Source organism: Rutilus rutilus (genome assembly GCF_951802725.1).
Source record: "Rutilus rutilus genome assembly, chromosome: 13".
NCBI classification, from domain to species: Eukaryota; Metazoa; Chordata; class Actinopteri; order Cypriniformes; family Leuciscidae; genus Rutilus; species Rutilus rutilus.
In genome coordinates, this window is record NC_140218.1 from 10,895,343 (window position 1) to 10,922,944 (window position 27,602).

A 27,602-nucleotide genomic window follows, 5' to 3' on the forward strand; every position below is an offset into this window, starting at 1 on the left:
TGTTCCTTCTTTTGATGTATTGCATGTTCAGATATTAATACAACAAAATATTCAGGGGGCCATGAAGTTTTTGTGGAAAATTATCAAAAACGCAGGTGGTGGCTGGCAACTTTTTTTTAAACACTGGCGGGGAAAGAGTTAAGTTTGACACTTAAAAGGTACACTAAGCAACTTTTTTATAAAAAATTAACAACATTTAAATGAGTCACTAAATCATCAATCATTCTTCCAAATGGTGTTTTTGCCTTACCCTGATTCACTATGATAAACGTATTCTAAGTGTTGATTTTAGTCCTGTCGGGATGGTTTTCGATTGTAAATTGTGTACATGCGTCACTCGCCCGTGTGTGTCTCGTCAGATCCGTAAAAACAGAGAAAAGTTGCTCAGGCTGCTTTGCCGTGTGTTTGGTAGGGGTTATTTGTCACAACGAGCGAGAAAGGTTGCCATGAAGCCGCTAAATCTCCAACCAAACGCCGAACAGAGGAGAGTCTGCTGGCAGAAAGAGAGCGCGATAAGACCTCGTAATAAAACAAGAATCAACATCGGCTCGGCTTTTCGGTGATGACGAGAACTGAGGGATTTGAAATGTTGTAAAAGCGACGCGGAGATGATGGTGTTTTTATTACTCAACATGCGAGTGAGGTGTTTTATTGAACAGATAAATTGCCATATGTGGCTCTCTAATTAAAGTGAATTGTAAAGCATTATCTATTTTGAAGGGTGATTTCATTATGGCTGTTGTAGCGCTGTGCTGGGATATATTTTGTGTCTATTAATGGGTATAAACGTCTTCAGCTAGTCAGCTTGAGATCCTTTCCATCTAAACTGGTCATATCTCTTAAGTCTAGTAGTGAATGTTTTATAAGCAGCAGGATAAACATATTCATCCGCACAGTCACGCAGTGGCTTAAATGTCCAAATACTTTTTGGGCCACTGTTTAAAACCCATTTCTTTTTTTCCCCTTTAATCCTGTTCATGATTATTGAGGTCTGTGTCTGAAGTCATTACCCGGTTTCCTGCTTTCATCTCTCGTGTCCTGTTTAGCGGTCACACCTGGTCTAGAGGTCATCTGAAGGCCAGCAGAACACATTTCCTGTTCGGGAGAATGAAAAGCCAGAACAGAATGACTAATATGAGCACATGTAGAGGTTTACTCATTTATAAGGGGTGGACCCGTTGGATTTTTGTCTTTTTGAGATCTCATATAAGACTCATTAGCACCCTCTGCCTTCAGCCAAACAGACATGCCTAGAGAGAGAGAGTCATTTAACTACTTATATCTTCTTTTATTATTATTATTCTTAAATGCATGCTGTTTAATATTATTCTTGTATACTATTATTGTTCCATATGGAAGCTATAAATGCAACTAACCAACTAAATATTCTCATCACAATAAACCAGCAATGATATTGTTAGCTAAACTATAAACATTGTTTTCATTTATTGAAATACAGCAGAAATAAAATGGAAATATTATATAAACACTTAAAAAAACATTTTAAAAAAACAAGAAATGTCATGCAAATGTGGCAACTAACGGTTTTAAAATATTTAGAAGTTAAAGTACTAAAATTATTAAAAGTAAAATAGAAATAAATGAACACTACATAGAAATTTTGAAGAAAAAAACAAAAGCAAAAATTAAAATAAAAGCTAAAAATAAAAAGATAGCTAATTAAAAATATGAATAAATACTATCATAGCATATAATAAAATGTTTTTTAGCAAAAAAAAAAAGCGTATTTATCTATCCAACCATCAATGGCATCTCTTTTGTGACTGTTCTTGTTATTTGTTTTGATGCGTTGGAGATATTGTGTGACGATCATCATGCCAGTTTTGATACTAAATAACACAAAATTGAGACAGAAAGAGAAAGAAAGGACGGAACAAAATGTGCAGAACATTGTGATCTTGGCATAAATGTTAAATGAAGTTCTTCTTACCGGTTGATTGGCTCCAGGCCTCATATTGTCATCAAAGACAATGAGAGGTTGAGTCGCCTGTAAAAGAACACATTTAGAGCTCAGTTCAAACTTGTCAATCTGAACTTGCTCGCATCTCATGGTTGCATCATAAAACATAATACTGGATGAGAAACCCTAAACAGTTTAAACAAAACATCAACAAACACTTCAGGTGCAAATACAGTAGGCATGCTGGGAGTTTTAGATTGCGTACCTCAGATGGTGGCGCTGTAACCACACCTGGTTCCACAAATCCCGGTCTCAGCGTGGCGGGGAGAGTTTCAGGAAGGAGGAAACCATTTTTCCGGGCCACGATCAGATGGAAGGCAGTGCAGAACTCTGGGAAAGTGAGAGCGCCGTCCTTGTCAACATCGCTCAGCTCCCTGAAGGACATTGAACGATTGTTTTTTCAACATATGTAAAGAGACCGTTCAATACATGTTTCAGTAGAACTGAGGGTTTATCGTCACCATATATGCGACAGCTCTGGAATCGGAAGCTTCGACTTGGTGAAGAAGTTTTTTGCAACAGTTCCTGAAAGGAAAATCAATGCAAAGTTCAAACTGTCCAGATAAGATCATGAATGCACCAGTATGAGAAGTGTTTGTGGAGCTGTCTTACCCACGATGAGAGCGCTGAGGTCAGGCTGGAGACTCCTGAACTGGATGGTGTAATATTCCCGCTGCTCCTCTGTGATCCTCCAGGGGTCGTCGGAGTAATCCACCTCTGCTCTCTCCACCAGCCGCTCCACAGACCCAACCTGAACCACAGAAAAAACTCAAGATTTCACAATTACATATGCCTTTCATTACTTCTGAATCTTTTATTTTATATAAATATGAATAAAAATGTAACTACTTTTTAAAAGTCATTTGCAATCCTTGTATGGCAGAATGTAATTAATTATAATAAAAGCTCAACAGTTTTTTAATATCACCTAGGAAACACACCATCAATGGTACTAATATTAATGATAATATCTTTCTATTATTTCTTAGAGATGAAGTGTTTAATTTTTTTTAGCATATCTTACTATTACTAACTTAATGCACAACTATAAGATATTTATAGTTTAATGTCACCTTGAAATAAATAAATATAAATTAAAAAAATTATAATCTTAATATTTGTCATAGACAGACATACACACAGATGGATAGATGGATGGATAGGTAGATAGATAGATAGATAAATAGATAGACGGATAGATAGATAGATAGATAGATAGATGGATAGGTAGATGGATGGATAGATAGGTAGATAGACAGATAGATAGACAGATAGATAGAGAGATAGATAGACAGATAGATAGATAGATAGAGAGACAGATAGATAGATAGACAGATAGATAGATAGAGATAGGTAGATAGATAGATAGACAGATAGATAGAGATAGGTAGATAGATAGATAGACAGATAGATAGACAGATAGATAGAGAGATAGGTAGATAGATAGATAGACAGATAGATAGATAGATAGATAGATAGATAGATAGATAGATAGATAGATAGAGAGACAGATAGATAGATAGACAGATAGATAGATAGAGATAGGTAGATAGGTAGATAGACAGATAGATAGATAGAGAGATAGGTAGATAGATAGATAGATAGATAGATAGATAGATAGATAGATAGATAGGTAGAGAGACAGATAGATAGACAGATAGATAGATAGATAGATAGATAGATAGATAGATAGATAGACAGACATACATACAGACAGAATGATGGATGGATAGATAGATAAATTTAGATAAATTAGTTGGTTACTTAAAGTAAAAATGCTTTTTAAATCCATGTTTAATGACAGAAAAGAAGAAAAGCCCACTGCACACTACTGTAGCTTGAAAACATTTATTACCATTATGTGTTAACATATTAATGTGTCAGTCAACTGATATTCATCAAGCATCATGGAATTATGAAATGCTTAAAAAAGATCACATGCTCAAAATGTTACAATAAATACTAATTGATTTTGTAAGCGACAGTAGCGTGTGGGATTTTGTCCATTTTCCCCTTTACTGTATATATTTTTGACATCTTACACTTATGCATGTAATCATTCATTGATGATTATATATCTATTGTTTGTAAGCATGTCTATCCAAATACGGGACCAGTTGGGTAATGCATGTGCTCTGGCGTGCTATTACTGATATTCAAGCAAAAAAAATATACAATTTTAAAAAGAAGTGTCATGATGTCTGTGCTTCTATAACACTGACACCCGGAGTTCTGTACGGTTGTCCAATCGGATGCGAGAATGAGGAGTTGTGCGGAAATGCTCACGCGTGTAATGACAGGCTGCTCCGGCTGAGGCTTGAGAGAATAATGTCTGGGAGAGGAGTTTTCCTGAGGAACACCGGGACGAGACGGCACTTTCCCGTCATACGCTGTGAACGAAAACCAAAAGATGAAAGAGTGAACGTTTCAAGGTCAATACAGACAAAAGGACTTTACAGCTGATAGCTTTTCCATTACTGTGATCTAAACATTTGACAGCACTGTAAATGATGCACTGATGCAGATGACAGAGAGAAATGGCATTAAACACTATCAGCAGATGCTAGTGAGATAAAGACGTTTCAGACTCGACTGACACCGAACAAGAGTGAAAGTTTTAAAGGTCCCATGGCATGAAAATTTCACTTTATGAGGTTTTTTAACATTAATATGAGTTCCCCAAGCCTGCCTATGGTCCCCCAGTGGCTAGAAATTGTGATAGGTGTAAACCAAGCCTTGGGTCTCCTGCTCCGCCTTTGAGAAAATGAAACCTCAGACGGGAGAATCTGGAATCTTCCCTATATGTCGTCATACGGGGAAAGGTTACCTCCCCTTTCTCTTCTTTGACCGCAAAAAGAATTTGGCCGCCCATGAGAAAATGAGCTGCACGAGCGCGATAATGGTTTTTCCTTGAGAGACATCATGGCTTGCAAATGAGCGAAGCATGGCAGTTGCTCAGTGTTTGGATGTACAAATGAACACAAAAGTATTTTTTTAGTTCCTTCATCCGAGCCTCTGAAGAACCAGTGGGTTAATGTGAATTTCTGATGTGTAATTATTCAGGTTCAGACAGATAAAAATTCTCTCAAAATTGTTCAATACTGTTTATGCATCAGTAACTCAAGCCAGTGACTAAACGATCAACTTCACGTCGTTTCTCTTAGTAGGATGAAAATAATCTTACTTAAACTGTGATTAATATACAGATAGCGATCAAAGAACAATCCCTTTCCAATCGCCCAAGCTGTCAATCACACAGCGCGAGTTTATCTACAGAAACTGCGTTGCAATAAGATCTTTATTCACGCGATCAACAGACTTTTATGTGATGGGAATAGATCTAAAAACTTCTCACGATTCGTTAATCTCGATAGCTGTAATAGTAAAAACGTATAATAGCTGTAATAGTAAAAGTTTTCGAGAGAGTTCCTCATGTAATGCTAGCTATTTAATATGCCAGCATGTCAGCAAATCACAGCAGTGGGCATTTACTCTGAAGTCTCACAGCCAATCACAGCAGTGGGCGTTTACACTGAAGTCTCACAGCAGCCAATCACAGCAGTGGGCGTTTACACTGAAGTCTCACAGCAGCCAATCACAGCAGTGGGCGTTTACACTGAAGTCTCACAGCCAATCACAGCAGTGGGCGTTTACACTGAAGACTCACAGCCAATCACAGCAGTGGCCGTTTACACTGAAGTCTCACAGCAGCCAATCACAGCAGTGGGTGTTAAAACTGAAGTCTCACAGCCAATCACAGCAGTGGGCGTTTACACTGAAGTCTCACAGCCAATCACAGCAGTGGGCGTTTACACTGAAGTCTCACAGCCAATCACAGCAGACATGCCCCTTCAAACAGAGCGTTCAAATCAGAGGCTAAAATCAGGCTAGGAAAAATGCCTTTTATTTCTAAATTATGACAATTTTTAATCTAAAAAGCATACTAACATTATAAGGGCACCCCAGGAAACATTAGAAAATAATAAAATAATCCATGCCATGGGACCTTTAAAGAAGACTTAATGGAATAATGAATGGGAACAAATGAAAGAAAAAGTGATTAAATACTGAACAAGCATGAATTATTCAGAACGAGGTCATTGATTGCCATGATCTTTGATATGACTGTAATCTGAAAGAATAAAAGAGTCCTGACTGCACTTTGATCTGGTGAATGTTCTTTACATCTGAAGCCCTTCCAGATCATCATGTCTTTTATGTGTAGATTTTAAATAAAGTATTAATGGCCTCTGCTGAATAATGAAGAAAGCTGATCCACATTCAATAACGCTGACGTTTCTCTGTTCATGGCCGGAGTTAACAATGAGATGAAAACACTTTCCTATCGCAGCGGTGTCCATTCACTGCGTTTATCCCTCGCTGAGAGCATCTACACTTAATATTCACTATTATTTGCTTTTGTTGAGATTATTGAATATCTGTTTATTTGAACACAAAAATACTGCATGCTTAATAAACACAATCAGATGATAAACAATGATATAATAATAGAAAGATAGACAGATAGAATGTTATAACGAGAGCAGACAGACAGAACGACAGATAGATAGATAGATAGAATGATAGACAGACAGATAGACAGACATAGATATAGACAGACAGACAGATAAATAGATATAATGATAGACAGATAGACAGACAGATAGATATAATGATAGACAGATAGACAGACAGATAGATATAATGATAGATAGACAGACAGATAGATATAATGACAGACAGACAGATAGATATAATGATAGACAGATAGATATAATGATAGACAGACAGACAGATAGATATAATGATAGACAGATAGACAGACAGATAGATAGATATAATGATAGACAGATAGACAGACAGAGAACAACAGATAGATAGAAAGATAGACAGACAGACAGACAGACAGACAGACAGACAGAGATAGATAGATAGAACGATAGATAGATAGATAGATAGATAGATAGATAGATAGATAGATAGATAGATAGATAGATAGATAGATAGATAGATGGATAGATAGATGCACTGCCTTGTACTGTGCTGGTGGGGGCGCTATTGTATATGTGATTATGGCAATCTGTCCTAATTTTGTATATAAATTATTAATTTTGCATCTATTGCATAATTTGCAATTTTGTCTTAAATTATAATCCATTATAACAGACCATCACGTTATTTTTGGTAACATGCAAAACTGTTTTTTTTTTCTGCTTTCTAACAAATGGATAAGAAAGTTACAGATCAAAATTGCCCAAGAGGGACAACTATCACTAAACGAAGCACACTAAGTGCATGTTATTAAATTAAGCATACCACTGTGGTTATATATGCAGGCTCAAGGCATTTTCTCAGGAAAGCATGAGAGTGTGTCTGTTTCATCAGAACTGGCGAGTGTGTTGTGCTGACTGTCGACGGGCTGAAGGACTGACTCAACAGGTGTGTGATTAAACGAGTGAGATATCAATACGCCACAGGAGAGCAACAATTAGACAACTGCTTTCTGAGGGCTCAAGGCTGAACGCTCACAAACACACACAGCTGTCTGACAACCACGACTCTGGTCACAGTGTGTGAAACACGCCGGCTGTGTGATGTGTTATCTAATAACAGCATCACGGTGTGTGTGAGCGTGGAAATATCTGCTCCTCACTTTTCCACTGGGATTGTTGTGAACAGAACATTATCAGGATCTTGCTGAAAAACTTCCTTGATACAGCATTTAAGATGAGCATTCGTCCTGTTTTAATGATTTGAGTATTTACTGATGCAAAATGATCATCTATAAGAACTCATTTTCAGCAAAATAATAATGATTAATTTAAAAAAAAACTCTCTACAGGTAAAAATAAAAAATAAAAAAATAATGATGATGATAAAAAAGCTACATTTTCTGGTTAAATAGCTTTAAAATGTAGGAGCAAATGTATATGCACATAAATACTAGGGGTGGTGAAAAAAATCGATTATTGATTAATCGCGAGTATGTTATGGACGAGTATGAATCGATTATTAAATTTTCAAAAATCGATTTTTTATATATATATATATAAAAAAAATTTTTTGGATGCCACGATTACGTAATCGTTCAAAGCCGCGATAAAAAAAAAAAAAAAAAAATCCACTCTGCGTGCATTTAGAGCATGTTATGTTATGAGAGACGAATCACAACTACTTCAGAAAACCCAGCACAATATAAGAACTACCAGGCAGTGACCTATGTGTACGCTGAAATAAAAAGTATTTCACCTCAGAAAAACGGACGTTCCTGTCCTGTCAGCCGTTATACTGTACTCGTAGCGCACACTCTTCAATTGCACGCGCAAATGCGGCGGGGCGCGCCATGTATCGCTCCACTGTATAGTGCAAAGTGCAAAGGAAACTACGAGCATGCAACGTTGTAAATTAGTAAGTCATGAAATAAAAGTAAAATACCAATAAATCACGTTACTGGTACGTCGTGTGTTAGCTGAGAAGGATTTGCATGCAGGTATGATTTTCATTCTATTCACCAGGAGCAGATTCCATGTTTCATTAACAGTTCTTTTTAGTATTGTGTATTCACCATGGTAACTGTCGTTTCAATATTAACGCCAAAATGCCACTTTATTTTCACTTTGTGTTATTTTTTATATTTGTAAAATACTGTGGTGGCTCATACCAACATTGTATTAACAAAAGCTAGTTTGGGACTTCTATTTAATATCTTTAGCTGAACACCTTGTCTTTCTAGAAGAAAATTGTCCAATTTCTACAGTATGTTGGTTCTGATCTACTTCCTAAAGGAAATAAGCCTTTCATTTATTTGTTATTGTTTAGTTCAACTTGATGAGTCACAACACAATGTGATGTATTCATTTCTGTGTTCTACAGAACATAAGCTACATACAAATAATTCTGAAGTTATAACTACACGACACAGAAAGTGCTTTGAGTTGTTACTCAATAAAAGAGTTAAGTAATTCAGCAGCTGACTTTTTTTAATACTGCAATCACTTTGTAGTGTATTTTCGTTTACTGTTGTGAACTGGAAAATCAATAATCGCTAATCGAGAATCGTTAATAATCGAAAATCGACTGTAATCGAATCGGGACTTCAATAATCGTAATCGAATCGGGAAATCAGACAGATTAACCACCCCTAATAAATACCTATACAGCAAGTCTCTTCTGCTTACCAAGGCTGCATTTATTTGATCAAATATTTATAAAAACAGAAATATTGTGAAAAATGATTACAATTTAAAATAATAGTTTTCTATTTGAATATTTTTTTTCATGTAATGTATTCCTGTGATCAAAGCTGAATTTTCAGCATCATTACTCCAGTCTTCAGTGTCACATGATCCTTCAGAAATCATTCTAATATGATGATTTGATGCTTAAAAAACATTTATTATTATTATTATCAATGTTGAAAACAGTTGTGCAGCTTCATATATATATATATATATTACTGTTACTTTTGATAAATTTAATGCATCCTTGCTAAAAAAAAAAGTTTAATGTCTTTTAAAAAATACTGCCGCCAAAATCTTGAACGGTGAACATTTTTAAATAAAAAGCATCAATTTCCTGTCATGTCTAGGTTCATAGGCCGGTCTGGATGCGGAATGACTGACAGTGACTCTCACCCAATAGCGTGTCTGTTCCGTTTCTCTGTGCAGCGTATGGATAGCTGCGATAGGCTGACGGTGAGCGGGGCGGGGAGATGGCGGGTGACCGCGGTGGAGACCACGCCTCCTGTCAGATACAAATACACAATAATGGTGAGGTGAATAATCAGCTTTTTTAATACAGTCTTGTAAACCTGATTTACTTGCATTGCCAGGTTACTGATTTGCATGTAAACCAGTAAATCAGGTTATTTCAACAGACACATTTTTGGTAGTTATCAGTGCATTTGTGTGTGCGTGTAAAAGTGCTTAATGTTGCAAAGTTCATTAGTTATGAAGTGAACTCAAATCAAACTATAAAGCAGCTCTTCAGAAGACAATAGTGTCATTATTCAGCTCATTTCAGTTCAGTTCAATAATAATAACAACGTAAAGTTCATTAAATTACGAGACGAGTTTGATAATTCAGTTTAATGTTGATTCAATTCAGTTCAAAAACAGTGTCAAAGATTCAAAATTCATCAATTATGAAACAAATTCGATTCAGCTTTCAATCAGTTCTACAGAAGACAATCACATCATCATCCAGATCAATTCAGGTTCAAGTTTTGTTCTCAAATGATAGTGTCAGTGCTGTCAAATCAATAATATTACGTGTCTTTTAAAGCTCAAAAGTACTTTTAAACTATGTCTGATGTCTGACCTGTTTGTCCATGCTGGTGTCAGGGTGTCTCAGTACAGGTCTGTCTGCAGGGGGACGAGGGGCGGAGCCTGGAGCTGAGCCCAGGATGTGCGGCTGGCTCTCATTGGTTGAGGGGTGATTGGCGTAACGCATCTCAAGCTCATTCGTTATGCCAACAAACACAGGAAGAGGAAGTTCTGTGGGGAAAGATAAATGACACTGTGTTCAGAACAGCATTCTGATGCTCTTTTCACAGAGGATTAAAATAAAATTCAGCTGTTTAATGCTGCTCAGAGGTGGCATACATGCATTTACACAACAATTGCAGAATGTAAATGGCCTACTACATGAAAAATATACATTATACAATTAAAAAAAGCATTATTAAGGCTGTAATATTATGACATAAGAGTCATAATTTTTTCAAATCTGTGTTCGTGCTGCAGCTGAGCCAGAGAGATCAGTTTTTACAACTACACAGTATCATTACTTCTATAATTCAAATTATCACATAAATACTGGGATAAAAGTTTATAGTTCGGATAAACACTGATGTCTACGGTAGCGATGAAAATTGAACAGACCCTGTAGGTGGCGACAAGTGACTGTTAAAATGTTTTATTTGTCACTGAATCACTCATTCAGGAGATCTGTTCAAAAACGCTGATTCATCTAGTAATGAAACAAGTGAAGTATTTATGAGTGAGTCATTGGATCATTCATTCAAAAGATTTGTTCAAAAACGCTGATTCTTCTAGTAATGAAACAAGTGAAACAAGTTTTTATATGTGAGTTATTGAATAATTCGTTCAAGAGATTCTTTGAAAAACGTTGATTCATCCAGTAATGAAAAGAGTGAATTATTTATGAATGAGTCATTGAATAATTTATTCAAGAGATTTGTTTAAAAAAATGTTGATTCATCCAGTAATGAAACAAGTGAAATATTTATGAGCGAGTCATTAAATCATTCATTCAAGAAATTTGTTCAAAAACGCTGATTCTTCTAGTAATGAAACAAGTGAAACAAGAATTTATATGCGAGTTACTGAATAATTCGTTCAAGAGATTTGTTTAAAAAACGCTGATTCATCCAGTAATGAAACAACAAGTGAAGTATTTATGAGTGATTCATTAAATCATTCATTCAAGAGATTCGTTCAAAAACGATGATTCATTCAGTAATAAAACAAGTGAATTATTTAGAGTATGAGTGAGTCATTGAATTATTTTTTTTGAATCGTGCAGCTCTACTTACATTGTATCTGCACTTTATTGTTTATGATGAGGGAATTTGCAAGAGTGTAAAATTCAGTCGGTGAGTCGGTGACCGGACAAAAATCCGGTTCTTTCAGCGGAGACTAAACGCCTCTGATTGGCCATTGCATTCATAAGCTCAAAAGAAACATTTCTGATTGGGTATAATGCTCAACACTGTAAAAATAAAAAACATGTAAAAAGAAATCAGATGCGATATAAGCAGATCTAAATGTAATGCCGCAAAATTGAAACTTTTCATTCATTTTCACATTTCACTTTAATCGCGTGCCTGTATTAGATTTAGTTTAATTGTGCGGGGCCATTTTTTGGCCCTCTTATCTTGAATTTGTGGGGCATTTCTGTTCATTTTGGTGCCCTGCTCCTCATACTATTTTCTGTGCACAGTGGATTAAAACAGCAAAATTACTTTCAAGCTTTATTTTTGACTTCTAACAGGATTACACTGGCTCAGTGAAACATGAAGCATGTTGAGGCCATGTGACTTATGTTCCTTTTCAAAAAGGCCTTCGTGAACCTCCAGAACTTGATCATGCAGCTGTGTTAAATGTTAAATTTGAGCTAGAACTGAAAACCTCTGATCTAAGATGATCTTCTTTACAAAGTAAACATAACCTAGCCAGTCATCTCTCAAAAGGTCCCTCCGAGGTCATCTCGATAAATCTGTCTTTCCTGTCCACAAACTGGGTTTTTATCATTCCCTTTCCAGGTGATTTGTGGAGTAAACAGACGTGATCTTCACAGATCAGAGGTGCTGAACCTGCTGTGTGAGGTCATCTGAGCTCCTCTCTCCGCTGTGAGGGTCTCGCAGGCCCTCGGGTCCTTCAGGAACAGTCTGTACCAGGATTAAACACTAATCCAGGCCCCGTTCGCCACACTTCAGCCCGGCAGGGCGGCCTGGAGCTGTGCTGAGCTCGGATTCAGCCTAGTGCTCAATATTACTTTAAGCAAATAAATTTAGGAAATGACTGTTTTGTCTGTGCCGTGTTTCCATTTGAGTTACTTTATGAGCTCAAGCCCAAAAGTTACATAGCAACATTTTGGATAATATTATTGAAACTAGAAACTTGTGGTGCTTTTCCAAGCAAAACTGTAGATCATAAAACAATAAATCATTTAATTAATAATTAATTTTACAAATAAAAAAAATTATGTTTATTATTAACTATACATTATTAACCATAAAAATAATTTAATAAATAATATAAATAAATAATATTAATACATGTATAATAATAATAATGTATAATCATTTTGTATTTTATAGGATTTATAATTAATTATCGTTATGCATATGCAACAAATCATTTAAAAAATAATAGTAAAAATAAAAATAGTAAAAAAAATATATAAATTATAAACCATTAAAAAAATTCAAACAATTTTATTAAAAAAAAAAACAATAAAAATGTTATAAATAAAAAATAATAAAATAATGCATATTATGTCGTTTAGAATAATAACTAATAATTTGGTTACTATTAACCTCAAAACCTCTCAAAATCTCAAAATCCTGTGTGTTAAAGCTTTTAAATGGTACTTTGGTTGTCAGGATCAATTCATAATTTGGCAGCAACTGTCACGCCACACAAGAAAAAGTGACATTATATTTACTGTAAACACAGATTAAAAAGTCTAGACAAAAGAGGCAGTCTCAAGCGTTTAAGGAAACCGTCCTGTGGTTCAGTTTACACACACACAGGCTTTTCTCAGTGAGTTTGGCTCAGTGTGTGGCGCTCTCTCAGCGCAGCACGACCTCTGTGTGTTATCCCTCTTTAGTGTAAATCCAAGCATGCAAGGCCAAATCCCTGATCGCGTTTGCTTCTCCCTCCGTACGACTTACCGCCTGCGATGCTCTCCAGGCGTACTGGCAAACCGGCCTGTGCCGCGGCCATCAGCTTCAGAGCCACGTACAACTGCCCACAGCCGAAGAAACCCAGCCGCTTAGCACCACACACCTCTGTTACCTGGAGAGAGAGAGAGAGAGAGAGAGAGATTAATAAAGGGCCATATGGAGACTTTAAAACCACATTACCGTATACAAAACATTTAGTTCAGTGAATTAAGCTTCAATATTTAAAAAGCGTTCGTTCATTATGTGAAGTGGAATTCATGGCTTCTATCTTAAAGGGGGAAATTGCTAACATGGGAAAATGAAAAGATAATAGCTAAATCCTCATTATCGGCTCACAGTGGAAAGAATAGCCGGCTGAAGATAAACTGCACTTTGAACAGGCTGAACTTCACTATTATCTGTGCTTCTGTAATTGAAAACTCGCATTGTAATGACAGCCACAAGCGAAGATTAGAGATAGGAAGTGTGTAACTACAAATACAGATCTTAACAGATTAATAACATAATTCACTTTGGACAGACATAGATGTTAAAGGCATCTATCCCTGCTGAAAACACACGCTTAAACCTGGTTTGCTGGTCTAAGCCGGTTTATGACGGTCTTCCGGCTTGGCCTGCTGAAAAATGGCCAAAACCACTTTAAAAGCACTTACCAGAGCAGCTAAAACAGGCTCAGACCAGTTAAGACTAGTGAACTACTAGGCTGGTTTCAAATGTCTTTTCAAGATTGAGGACATCATTGAGGAGATGAGAATTTAAACACTATTTTATTACCTATTTTATTTCCATAATCCAAGATACATTACAGTTTTTTTTTATTCAAGAATGCATTAAATTGATCAAAAGTGACAGTAAAGACATTAATAATGTTAAAAAAACTTATATTTAAAATAAATGATGTTCTTTTGAACTTTCTATTCATCAAAAAATCCTGAAAAAAAAAATGTTTTCACAAAAATATAAAAGTAGCACAACTGTTTTCTACATTTATAATAGCCAGAAATGTTTCTTGAGCAGCAAACCATCATATTAGAATGATTTGTGAAGGGTCACGTGACACTGACGACTGGAGTAATGATGCTGAAAATTCAGCTTTGATCACAGGAATAAATTGCATTTTAAAATATATTATAATAGAAAATTGTTATTTTAAATTGTAAAAATATTTCACAATATCACTGTTTTTACTGTATTTTCTATCAATCAAATGCAGCCTTGGAGAGCAGAAGAGACTTCATTCAAAAACATTTTAAAATCTTACCGACCCCAAACCTTTGCAGTGTATAACACAATATTAAAATTAAAATATTCAAATTAAAATATATAAAATAAAAAATAAAGAATATTTCCTTTTCCTTTAATCCTCCCTTATCAGGCTTATGCTACTCCGAACAATGCCGGAACTTCTTGCTTTTGCCTCTTCACGATGACTCGCTTAATTTAGTCCTAATTTGTAAGTCGCTTTGGACAAAAGCGTCTGCTAAATGACTAAATGGAAATGGAAATGGGAAAGGGAGGGCGGGACTTGAGTTTATGCATTCAGAATCCTGATTGGATGGTGAAAAGTGGGTGTTTCATACTGGTTGTGGATGGGAGAGGTTGCAAATAAAAGGACTTGATGATGCCAGCAGAAAAGGAACAAGTTAGGCAAAGCCATTACAAAGACAAACAAATAAAAATGATATACCATTAACTCACAATAACACCACAATCGTGCATTAAGAAAGTAAACAGGCTCCATTTTAATTGCTGTGATTATGAGATAACTCTCAACCCAAGTCTAAATCATCGCTGAATCACTATCCTTCAGTACAATGAGACATAAACTAGTGTTTCCTCCTGAGAAAAGAGCACACAGTAGCATTAGAGTCATTGTTTTATCACTCCACGCTGCTGAAATCCATCCTTCCGTAACGAAATAATCAATAGAGTTGAACTGTGGGATTCATTGTAAACGTCTTCACACTCACAGGAAAAGATCTGTGCGCTTTAAATAGCAGCACATTGTGTTGAGTGTGCTGTTAAATATAACAAAAGCCACGGTCGCCCGTGTGGAGAAAAACAGCCTGTGCTCAAGCCAAACTTCTCTTCAAATGATAGTTCCTCTTCAGATTTGTAGAAATAGCACAACTGAACACACATACCTAATAAAAAGTTAAGGTCGTCCTTGTTCTCTAAACTATAATCTCACCTATGGCCTTCCTCCACCTTCCCAAACATTATCCGAGGAACTTCTCCAACATTGACTCAGCGTTCCTGTTCGACCAGGTGTGATGAGGATTATTGATCGTGTTCTGCTTCCATCCCTGCAGTGCTGATGCCTCATGACTCAAAGCTGTGAACTTTAGCCCAATATGACTGAAACAACAAGATGCTTTCTGCAATTCTCTTATCTAATCAATCGTAGGAGTCCAGTGACTAGATGGACATTTGTCTCCAAAACACATTTTTACTCATTCCCAAAGAAAGCCGGGACACTGACCAAATTATGAAATAACATCTGAATTTGAATTTACATCTACATTCAGCCGTTCGCATTTGTACTGAAGCGATGAACGCCAGCCGTTTTTTTATCGGTCGCCGAGAGTTGAAGAATGTTCAACTTTGGGTAAAAAAAAAAAAAAAAACTCAGCTCATCACTGTCACTTTTGACCCAGCCGTCCAATCACAGTGGAGGAGAGGCGGGACTAATACCACACCGACCAACCGCCACATTCTGCTTCTACAATGTCAACAGAGGACAACAACAAACATGATAACGGAACAAAATCATTTAAAACAAGAGCCAGAGAAAATATGTTACATTGTATCGACATTTTAATATAGAATCAACACAGAAACAAAATATGTGTGAAATGAGATACTAGTAACACTTTCGTGGATATTCTGTATCATAACAATTAAAGCGTCTCAACTGAAAAAAAAATGCTGCGCTGCCAAAACGCTCTCAAGCGCCCACAGCTAGGTGTTTTCAGAAGAGCGCCTAGCGTTTTTAGCCAGCTGAAAGCTTTGGTGGACACACGCCCTACTGCTGTTTTGGCGTACTGTTTTTCGCATACTAGCCTATATAGTAGGGAAGTATTCGATTTCGGATGCAGCCTAAGTCTTCTCATAGGATAAGGACACTCAGTCTCATGAATAATTATGAGACACAGAGGCATTGGTGTACTATAGTGCAAGAAAACACATCCTGTGACATTGACACAAAGACAAATTTGAACCCGGAAGATGAAAATAGTGTAAAAAAGCTTAAATTCACTTTTCTCCTACAGTCAAAACTAACAGATGGCACCTTACACACATAACAAACATTAAATATTATCCTATTGTATAGTGTTTGTGGACTAGACGCAAGGGATTCTGGGATATGCTTTCATGTCTGCTTTCATACTGAAGTTACTGAACTAGGGGATTAAATGGATTAGTTTTGAAAAATACAATGAATCATATTTTAGGGCATATTTTGGTGGAGAAAGTGGGCAGGCTGGACTTGAACCTCTGATATATGGATCAGGTCCTTCCTTCACAAGTTTTATCATCCGCCCAAGTTAATTTTATTCAATAATCTGCATAATTTAAGTTAGCATGTCTGTAGAACAAACGGTTTAATACTTTTGGCTCATGAAAAGCAGCTCTGAGCTTCTAGCCGCTAAAGTCAGCTGTTACTGTGACTGATGGAAATTACAATGGCTTTTGACGAGAGCCTCACGCGCTCTGAGCGTGACCCAACTCCTCGCCTTGAAATCAAGAGACAGTGTGTGTCTGTGTGAGGTGACTTAAACTCAGTTTAATCATGTGACCGTCAGTATTACTTAAGCCTGACCTGCATTCTCCTGATCCACACAGAGCAGATATAATCTTACTCTATACATGTACATAATGGGGGAAGGATAATTAAATAGGTTAGAAACCTCCCCACCCAACCCTACTTATGGCGGCTTATGGGATGTGTGGATACAGGAGGTCGACTGCGGTTCCTCTCAGTTCAGGGACACAAAAGATTATGTCTGCTTTTTTAAAACATTCACCCGACATTTCTCACTTCGTCACGTTCGACGTTACGTCGACGTCCCGACATATTGGGATCGCGCCCGAGAGCCCAATCACCTTTGATCTGACAGGACTTGATCGAATCCGAAAGACAACTGTGGTATGAGTGATATACAAATCAAAATCAATCACCTAGTCTATGAAAGCACTTATAAACAAATCAATTCCTCTATAGTATAACCAGAACTTTACAGATCTCGTCTACAGACCAATCATTGATTAAATAAATCCGTGCAGATAGGAAACTGCATTAAATCCACTTCTGTACAACCGGATCAAACTTCAGATCATGTACCGTCTGTTTCCTCCATCTGGGGATGGGAAGAGTTTTCACAGCTTCAGAAAACAAACGTGCGCATGCCAAAACAGTTTGTATCCCCATGGCAACAGACATCACTTCACATGACACGCCCGTTAAATTATTATTTCTGCTGGAAAATGATGTTTACTATGTAAGCTTGTTAAATAAAGCCCCAATGTGAAATTGCTGCAACAGGGCTTACAAAAGCCAGGGTTATGAACCATTCAGAATTCCCATTCAATCCCTACATTTGAATTCGAAGTTGCAATTAAATCTGAATACATGATCTGTTTAAATATGTTAACATTCATTCATTCATTCAGCAGACTCTTTTGGCCAAAGCAACTTACAGACAAGGACGTTCACAAGAAATCTGACTTTGTTTTCTGCCCTGACAGCAGCTGTCGAACAGGTTGGTCTGGTCCGGATACGGATCTCTGCATTTGAGGAAGGAACTGTGTTTGTGTTTTGGGAATTCCAGAAGCTGTGGTGAAATGAAGTATACCTCAGGAGGAAAGCACACTGCAACTGTTTACAGAGTCAGACATTAAAAATTATACAACCAATGCTATACATTTACACCTTACACTGTCCCAAAAAGTTTTCTGGTGAGTGACAAAAGCATTCTATATCCTTTAGTGGTGCTATATAAAGTCTCTTAGGGTGTGTTCACACTTGGCAGGTTTGGCTGGATTAAAAGGAACTCTGTTAAGCACCTTTCACACAGAGATTCCCGGAAAATACACGGATAATCTGTCCCGGGATTTGTCCCTGGATCGTTTGATTTTGGTTCATTCACACTGCCAGTGATTTTCCAGAATCTTTGAGTGCGTTCACACACATCCCGTAAAGATCCCGTATAGACACGTGACGTCAGGATGTGACGTGTAACGTACGCGTCGAAAACATGTACACTAACGCATCGCGTATCGTTCCACGAAGCTGGCGAACGATCTCAGCTTCAGCGTGGAGAGTAAGGAGCTCCCTGGTCTCTGCTTCATTCCAGTTTGCAGACATTTTTTCATTCTTTCTTTGTTGATGACGAACACAAACTTTCTTCTAATAGCAACAAAGTTACTACGAAACCACTTACGGCATTGGTCCTGGCTTTTGTTCAAACAGCGCACGTTCTGGGACTGATCCCAGCAATGTTACTAGGTCCTCATCCCGGCATCGATCCCGGCATCAATCCCGGGATATGTTTGCGTTCACACAGAAGGCACTCTAGCAATTTTACGGCAATTTCCCGGGATCAACGCGCTGTGGTTCATTTGAAGTGTGAACGCAGCCATTCACACCAAACAAACTCACCGTTTCAGGGGGTCTCAGGGCCACTTCCAAACAAACTCTGGTGCGGGTCGAGTGAAACACGAACGCAACACAGACCAAAGACCAAAAACAGGATGTGATGTCAAAAGATGCGATCTTAAAAAAGGACAAAAATGCTCAAGCACACCTGGTTCTTCTCATCATAGGAGCTACGTTGCCCATTATAGTTCGGTAAAGGCACCGGAGCCGCCATCCCCTTGCAGGAGATTTTCGTTCGTCAGTAAAGGAGGAAATCCTGATTCCTTTACAAATTTTATAAGCTCTTTGTGAGTTCTCAGCTGGTAAAAATACCACCATATGTACGCGCCAGACGCACCACACGAAACTGGACAGGTGTAAATGTATCTGGTTGTTGAAGACACACATGTAAGGATGCAATGATATGAAAATGTTGGCTGATACCAATCATTTTATATATTTGAAAGTCGATAACTGATATTTTGGCCGATAAATCTAAATCCAAATTTTTAGTCTCGCCATTAAAAGCCATGTCCCAAGCACACAATTATGATGTTCTCATTATAATTTTATGTAGTCTATATGACAGACTTGCGTAGCCTATAAGACAGACTCTTTTGAAGTGATTCCAATCATATTTCAAACAATTCAAAACCATCATGGTGAACCGTGCGCATCTGAAGGAAATAATAAATTATTTATTGGCTTCAATATATCGGCCAAATTTTCTTTTTGGGCCGATAACCGATATGGTGGCCGTTACATCGTGCATTCCTAATTTTACTCCTCCCAAGATGCCAAAAAAATAAAAGTGTGAGAGCGTCATAGGCTATATGACACTTAATAGCCAGATATAACAGCGTTACTGCAACTCGCATTGCCACAGATGAGTAGCTAAGCATCTCTTCAACAAGCCAACGCGCAAACTGATGCAAATGGAGATGCAGACGCACAATAATCTTCATTAAAAGTAGTGAGACTAAATGATCTTACCAGTGCTGATGGAGATTCTCTCTCCTATTGGAATCTTTTATCTTGAAATTAGCTGATGATAGGCCTAAATAAAATGCAGCTCATATCGGTAGTGATCTATGCTAAATTTGCATATAGCATGGAATTGAAGAAAGGATTTATATTAGTTGCGCAGAGACTCATTTATGTGGACAAGTGTAAATGAAACAAATCAGATAGCCATCCGAAACAGGCCCTTTATGTTCTTTACGCTAAGCAAAACAGTACTAAATGTATCATTTTCTTTTTGGTCCAACCAAAAGAATCAAACTACAAGTGTGAACACATCCTTAGTCAAGCAGTTAACATGCCAACGCTTTTGTCCAAGAGACAGATGGAGACTTAAAGCCATTGTAAATCCCACAACAGACTTATTCTGCTGTGAGCAAGCCAGTAAATCTACACGACACCTGTGCAGTCAGTGCTTTAACATTTATCCTCAAGGACAGATGCAGAGATGGACCTTACTGATGTGATCAAGTACTATTATAGTTACTTGAAACTAAAGCCCTGTTCGGACGGAACTAGTTTCTTATCTGACGCAGACATTAAAATGGTCAGTCTTCGCGGTTCCCGCAATTTGGATCTATTTATTCATTTTATCATTTAATTTTTTCGTCGGATACCATCCATGTTGAAATTAAATGAAAGCCTGCGTAAAATTGGTGTCGCAAATCAAACAGTAGCTCAGGTAGGTTAAAAAACAAACAAAAAAAAACATGGGGATAAGCGTCAGAAAAACACAGACATGGCCGTTTCGGGTGGGATTAAAATCGCAAAGTAACGGTTTTACAAACACAAATTTCCCCCTGGAAAACTAGTCCAGTCCAAATAGGGCTTAAAACCTTGAAATAAAATAAAATATATAAAAAATATATATAAAAAAGCTAGTTGGCAAGGCAACATTTATGATTTTCATGCCTAACTTGATGTGCTAAAATAACTAACATAAAAAAATTATAGACATTATATAGACAAAAATTAAACTAGAATAATAATAGAAACTATAATAGTAGTGGGTCTCATAAAATAACTCTCTCACACAGTACTACTAAGATGACCTTAAAGATGCTGATTTGATTGGATCTGTTCCTGGGGTCCGACACACAGAAGATCATGTGAGAACCACCAATGATAGTCCGTGTATCGTGTTGCTGATCATTTGCATAAAATCAGCTCAACTATCATATCAGCACCAGCTTTTATTGCTCATGTTGCAGATCATGCACAATAACTTCAGCAACACATACGAGTAACAAAAAAGCAATGCCCTAGTAACCACAGAACAAGCAACTAACAAATATCTAGTTGTGGTTGAGCTGGGCGCTGTGGATTGCGACAACAAATGAAGGGAAACTGTGTCATGTAATTAAAGCAGTGAAAATATTTTGATTGTCACTCATGGAAATCAACACATCAACCACTTCCTGTTCATATTCATTCAGCAGAGAAACACTCATCCATCACAGAGCAGAGATCAGCACGCGCTCACACCAGGATCCGAGCGTCTGAGAGCTGATATGAATCCCGCAGACTCATAAGAGCTTACTGACAGACACACAATGACTCCTCTATTCCCCGTTACACACACGCCTCTCTCTCAGCCGTGTATCGCTTTAATTATCTCACTTCACTTGACTGACTTTGAGAGTCTGAGGAGACACTGGAGATTATCGAGACACAGAGGGCCAGGATTATTAAACTTACTAAAACAACTAAAATCACACACACACAAAAAAAAAAGTTAATTACTTCATTACTTAATAAACGCACGCGCCTTGTGGCCAAACTTCACTGATTGTACATTCCCTCAGTGAGAGCAGAGTGTGAAGGTTGAATTAGCAGAGCAATAGCATAGCTTTTGCGATCCACACTACAACGTGAGGCATATCAGAGTTCAAAAGAGGACACATTGTTGGTGTGTCTCTCACTGGCTCATCTGTGACCAGGACAGCAAGTCTTTGAGGGGTATCCAGACCGTAGGGGTGTAACGATACCCTCATGTCACGATACCGCACTCACAACACGATATTATTGCGATACTCCAAGACATATGGTAAAAGATGAACAAAAAATGCTAAATTTGGGTATTACACTGGGGGTGTAAATGAATAGGCTTGGACTTGCTGCTGGTAACCCAATGCAAAGGACAATAGTGACACTAGAATAACAATATTCATGATTCTGAAGCTGAATATGCTTGCACTCTTTCACTGACTAGATATATTTAAAATAATGTATCTGTCTTTTACTGGTAACATAAGATATTTGGCATCATCAGGACCCACAAATATTCCCCCATTGCATTATTATACATTATACTGAACATTATATATAGCGGTTTAATGTAAACTAAAACTCTGAAAACTTGTTTTTTTTTAACTACACACAATACATATTGTCATATCCACGATAGATATTGTTGCATTTTTGTATTGCGATATATTGTGACATGATATATTGTTACACCCCTAATCCAGGGTAATGTCGGACGAACTAAATCCAACAGGAGTAAGTGTCGACGCACGAGGAAGATGTCTGAAACGGGATGTCCAGGTATTAAAGCGGGGCTCAGTAGTTTCGGGATTTCTTCGCTGTATTCTCGCTTTTTGCTCGCAGGTTTCTCTCTAGAGCTCCCCCCACAGCTTCGGAATAGATATTTGACAACACTGTTGTAAAAACTCGTTGGCGATTCTCAGACACCAGAGGCTAGCAGATCAACGACATCAAAGCAGATGGGACATTCTTTAAAACGTCTTCTTCATTCGGGTTCAGACAGCGTGAGGGAGCGCAATAATGACGGCATTTTAGCAGATTTCTTTTGGCCGTAAAGCAATTGTTTACATCGCGAGACCTGATATCACGCGATACTTCCTGACGCGGCGGCCCGCCGGCTCAAAGTTGCAAGTGCGGATTTTCCGCTCACGGGCACCAGGGGGGTGCAAAACGACCACCATTCAACCCGAAATAAGTAATATAACCATTCCAATGACTCCGAAGCTGTTCAGTTAAGGTAAAAAAGTTACTTAGTTCACCTTTAAAACTGAAACATAAAACCACATCTGCCCAACTCACTGCAGAATCAAACGCGCACCTCGACTCTCCTGTTTCTCTCCAGTTTCTTCAGGATAAAACTGATTTCATTCTGTGACTGTCTTTAAGGGAAAATATGCATTTGACAAAACAGCAGAGCAACAACAAACAGTTCAAGAGAAACATTACATCAAAAAATCACTCTGATGATGTCTATGTGTGTGAAACTTCCTTCATATCTTTGCGCATGTGTGTGTGTGTGTGTTGCGGTTCACATGAAGTCAGTATGGGTCGCCACACCGGGGCAAACGGACAGGAAACAGAGCAGAAGGACGAGCTGGACTTCCTGTCTGTGCAGGAACACCGCAAGATGACACACTGCAACCGTACGCCATGCCAAAGCCTGCTGACACACAGCTCATATTACAGCCTGTGTTTGTTTTTGTTTACACTCAATTATTTGTGTCTGAAACCGTAGGAAATCTGGTCCCGTAACATGAGCCAGAACACACAGATCTTAGAAATCATTCTTCTACACATGATAAGATATCATACAAAGGTTTGGGGTCTGTAAGAATGAAAGAAGTCTCTTCTGCTCTCCGAGGCTGCATTTGTTTGATCAAAAATACAGTAAAATACAGTAATATTGTAATATATTATTTACATTTTTCTGTGTGAATATATTGTAAACTGTAATTTATTCCTGTGATCAAAGCTGAATTTTCAGCATCATTACGCCAGTCTTCAGTGTCACATGATCCTTCAGAAATCATTCTAATATGATGATTTGATGCTCAAGAAATATTTCTGATTATTATCAATGTTGAAAACAGTTGTGCTGCTTCATTTTTGTGGAAACCGTCACATGATACATTTCTTTCAGGATTCTTTGATGAATAGAAAGTTCAAAAGAACAGTATTTATTTGAAATAGTGATCTTGAAGTCACATAGCGTAAATAAAACTAAAACTAAAAACATCTGTATCATATTTATTTACTTACAAATCAGGGTTTTTATAGTTAACTAAAACTAAAACCATTAAAAAAAAGTTCTTTAAAAGAAAAAGTTAAATATGAACAGAAATAAAAAAAAATATACCTAAAAAAATTTAAACTGAAATAAAAAAATTATACAAAACTATACAGACATTTTAAAAATAAACTAAGATGACAAGAGAACTAAATGAACTTAACTTAAATTAAAATAAAAACTGAAATAATTCAAAATATTAATAAAAACTATACTCAATGATCATAAAATAACACTGTTCCAAATATGAATGTGGCAGAAATTGGATCTGAAAATTAAGGTTCACACTGCCATCCAAAAAATAGATCTACATCTCACACACACACACACACACACACACACACACACACACACACACACACACACACACACACACACACACAAAAAACACATTTAGTGTGAACATACAGCAGCAGACCCATTCTGACAGACTACAATAAAATAAGTTTCTAAATATGGCCAATGTTGTTAAACCCTTTGTTTAGAAACATGCTAAACTTTTCAAGGACACTGAAGTGGAACTAGGAATTATTGTGGATGGTGAAACAGTCCAGCCCAGTGTTATCTGTGTGTGAACGAGGCAGCACCCTTCCTGTCATCTCACACACATACAAACACACAGCTACTCAGCACCCTCAGTGACAACAGACACATTTGGACGGAGAAGCAGTATTTGAACACGCACACACACACAGACTTAAACAGGCTGAACATGGTAAACACCTTTCGCCTGACTCACATGACGTGTCAAGTGGCACACAACACGTCGCAATGTTTACTAGTACTCTACAAAACTGCCTAGTAATACACACATCAGCAGAACATCTTCACTACAGACACGGATGTTTGCAAAGAACGATGCTTCAAATGCTCCTCAAAACTGACATATAGAAGAGTTTCTAAACTGATTAAACCAGTGAAACGCCTTCAAAACAAGCACATGACCATAAACTCAGCCTTTTACACTCATGTAACTGCAATTACACTGAATTACAACAAGATACATCATAGTATTCCTCAAACACTATCAAGCATATAAGCTTATAAGAGAATAATATACCACTAAATGAATGTATACTAACTACAGCATCTAGTATAAACACTACACGTTTTGACAGCAACAACACAGTATTTAAATATGGCAATCATTCAATATCATAGTCAAAATATATCACTAGACCATTGTGTTACCATATTATTCCATCAACTGTACAAAGAATGCGGTCAAAGAACAAACAAGATATCAAATGAGTATAATAAACTATGCAGTAGGCTATACTATGAAGATATTGTATATGATCTAGTCTAGTGTATACTTTAATATCAACACTATTGCATCTTATACTCTAGTATGTATACTACAGTACAGTATAAACCATACAGTATACTAGTTTCAAGTGCCAAAAAGCACCATGGTAGTACCATATGTTTTTGGACATGGTACCATGGCAATACTATGAAATTAATTTAAGTATCTTGGAGAACTATGTCATGAATGAATATGGTAATCATTCATCCATAGTAGCCTATATTAGAGTACAATAGTATTACCATCTGATACCAAAGAGCTCGAAGCACAAGCCGGTTCCTGAACTTCACTCTATCCTGAAAACACTGATACTGTACTGTACTGTACATCCAGACACACACCACCGCAGATATCTGATATCCGAGCGCGCGTTCAGGGGCGTCGCGTCGCGTCGTTGAGACCCGCGTGAACCCCCTCACCTGGTGCAGCGTCTCGGCCGGCAGCTGCGACGCCCGGAACAGATCCGCCACTTTCCCCGCCGCCGGTTTGCCGAGGCTGTCGGGCTGACAGAGCGCGTACAGCCCGGAGTAACATCTCTGCTCACTGTCGCTCAGGGAAAGGAAGGTCCCTCCGGTGCCCGCGGCAGATCCCGGATCCATGCCCGAGCGCGAGCCGCAGACGAACGGCCTCTCCGTGGCCCTGTGGCGGAGGGAGGCGCGTCGCGTCTGCTCTGCGGTGCTCTAGCACAGGCACATATTAACACACACACATATTGTGAACTCAGATGAAGATTAGCTAAATCTCTCTCAGTTCCACATCCGACCGCACGGAGGCGCCACACAACCACACAAAGCCCTCACTACACACCAGGTTAAATATTTACTAGTAATATCTACAATTTATTGAGTAATTACTTATATATATATATAAACGTAAATGTTTAAATTGTATTTTAGATTGTAAAATAATTTCAATGCACTTGCTTCAAAACTAAGATTTATTTAAAATGATGTAGATTTAATTTTTACATTTCTTTTGAAGATTGAGATTTATTTAGACTATTAGATGTAATATTTATTTTCACATTATTTAATATTTAATTGATATTTAATTTTCAATTCATATTCAAGATCTGCATTTAAAAGCTTAGGCCTATTTACATTTGCATTTGAAAAGTTACATTTATATGAAATATTCATATTTACATTTTATATTCAATGTTTAAAGACTTAACATTGACATTCTTTAACATTTTAAATTTACATCAAATATTTATGTGTACATTTGCATTTACTTTAACATATTTAATATTATGAAAACGTACATTTTAAAATTGCCAGAGGCATTTGTTTATCTACTTATTTACTGTTTATTCATTTCATTTTGATGTATTTCAACTTAAAAGAGAGCTGCAATTTCAAATGGTAAACTGTATTAATCTTATGTATTTGACATGAATCAAATGGTTTAAAAAAAAAAACATCACAGATATTTTGAATATTTTGGATGAATCAACTTCATTGGTCTGTATTAATGACAGACTCCATTAGATCTTTACTGCCATCTTGTGTCGGGTAAGTGCACTCAGACTATGGGGTGATAAATGATAGTGCATGTCATAACTAGCAAATTAGCCACATTTTATATCTGGTAACTCACAACTGGCTACCTTCACACTGTCAGTTTTTGGGATTGCGAACCGCATTTACTTACAGGTGTGAGTCTCGTTTCACACAGCAACTTACAGTAGCGCTTCGATACCAATGCTGTCTGAAACCGTACAGACGACTCAAATACATAACTGACTAATAACATATTATATTATATATTATTATTAACAAATAATAATAACATATTATACAGTTAAAAACAGTATAATATTGTGTATTTAAATTCAAAATAAAATACATTTATTTTTTACTAGGGATGCAACGATACCATTTTTTCAGAACCGATCCGATCCGATACCAAAAATTCTGAGTATCGGCCGATACCGATCCGTACCGATACCAGCGCAGTTTTTTTTTTAATCAAGTAGAATTTCTATAACTCTGTGTTGAACTGATAATAAGAACTGAAAAAAGAAAAACAACAACAAAAAATATATGATCATAATCTGACATAAATGCTATTATAAACTAGATTAGTGGATAATTCAGCAGTAAAATTTAGTCTAGAAAAATTACGAGTGCACAATAATTGTATAAAATGTGAACATTTTGTGAAAAA

At 37.2% G+C, this 27,602-nt stretch overlaps 1 protein-coding gene across 3 annotated transcripts in view; it reads right to left on the reverse strand.

Moving 5' to 3' along the window:
- The window catches only part of reps2 (RALBP1 associated Eps domain containing 2), a 50,117-nt gene extending 23,988 nt beyond the window's left edge, over positions 1–26,129 (reverse strand). For all 3 annotated transcript variants that reach the window (XM_084427796.1, XM_084427795.1, XM_084427794.1), the window contains exons 1-10: positions 25,853–26,129; positions 13,401–13,524; positions 10,301–10,476; positions 9,616–9,724; positions 4,268–4,371; positions 2,594–2,732; positions 2,443–2,506; positions 2,187–2,355; positions 1,952–2,008; positions 1,011–1,095 (exon numbers count right to left, since the gene is read on the reverse strand). In XM_084427796.1, coding sequence (XP_084283922.1) covers positions 1,011–1,095; positions 1,952–2,008; positions 2,187–2,355; positions 2,443–2,506; positions 2,594–2,732; positions 4,268–4,371; positions 9,616–9,724; positions 10,301–10,476; positions 13,401–13,524; positions 25,853–26,032 — 1,207 coding nt within the window. In that variant the 5' untranslated portion in view covers positions 26,033–26,129. The remainder of the gene's footprint in view (positions 1–1,010; positions 1,096–1,951; positions 2,009–2,186; positions 2,356–2,442; positions 2,507–2,593; positions 2,733–4,267; positions 4,372–9,615; positions 9,725–10,300; positions 10,477–13,400; positions 13,525–25,852) is intronic.
- Between the last annotated feature and the right edge of the window lie 1,473 nt (positions 26,130–27,602).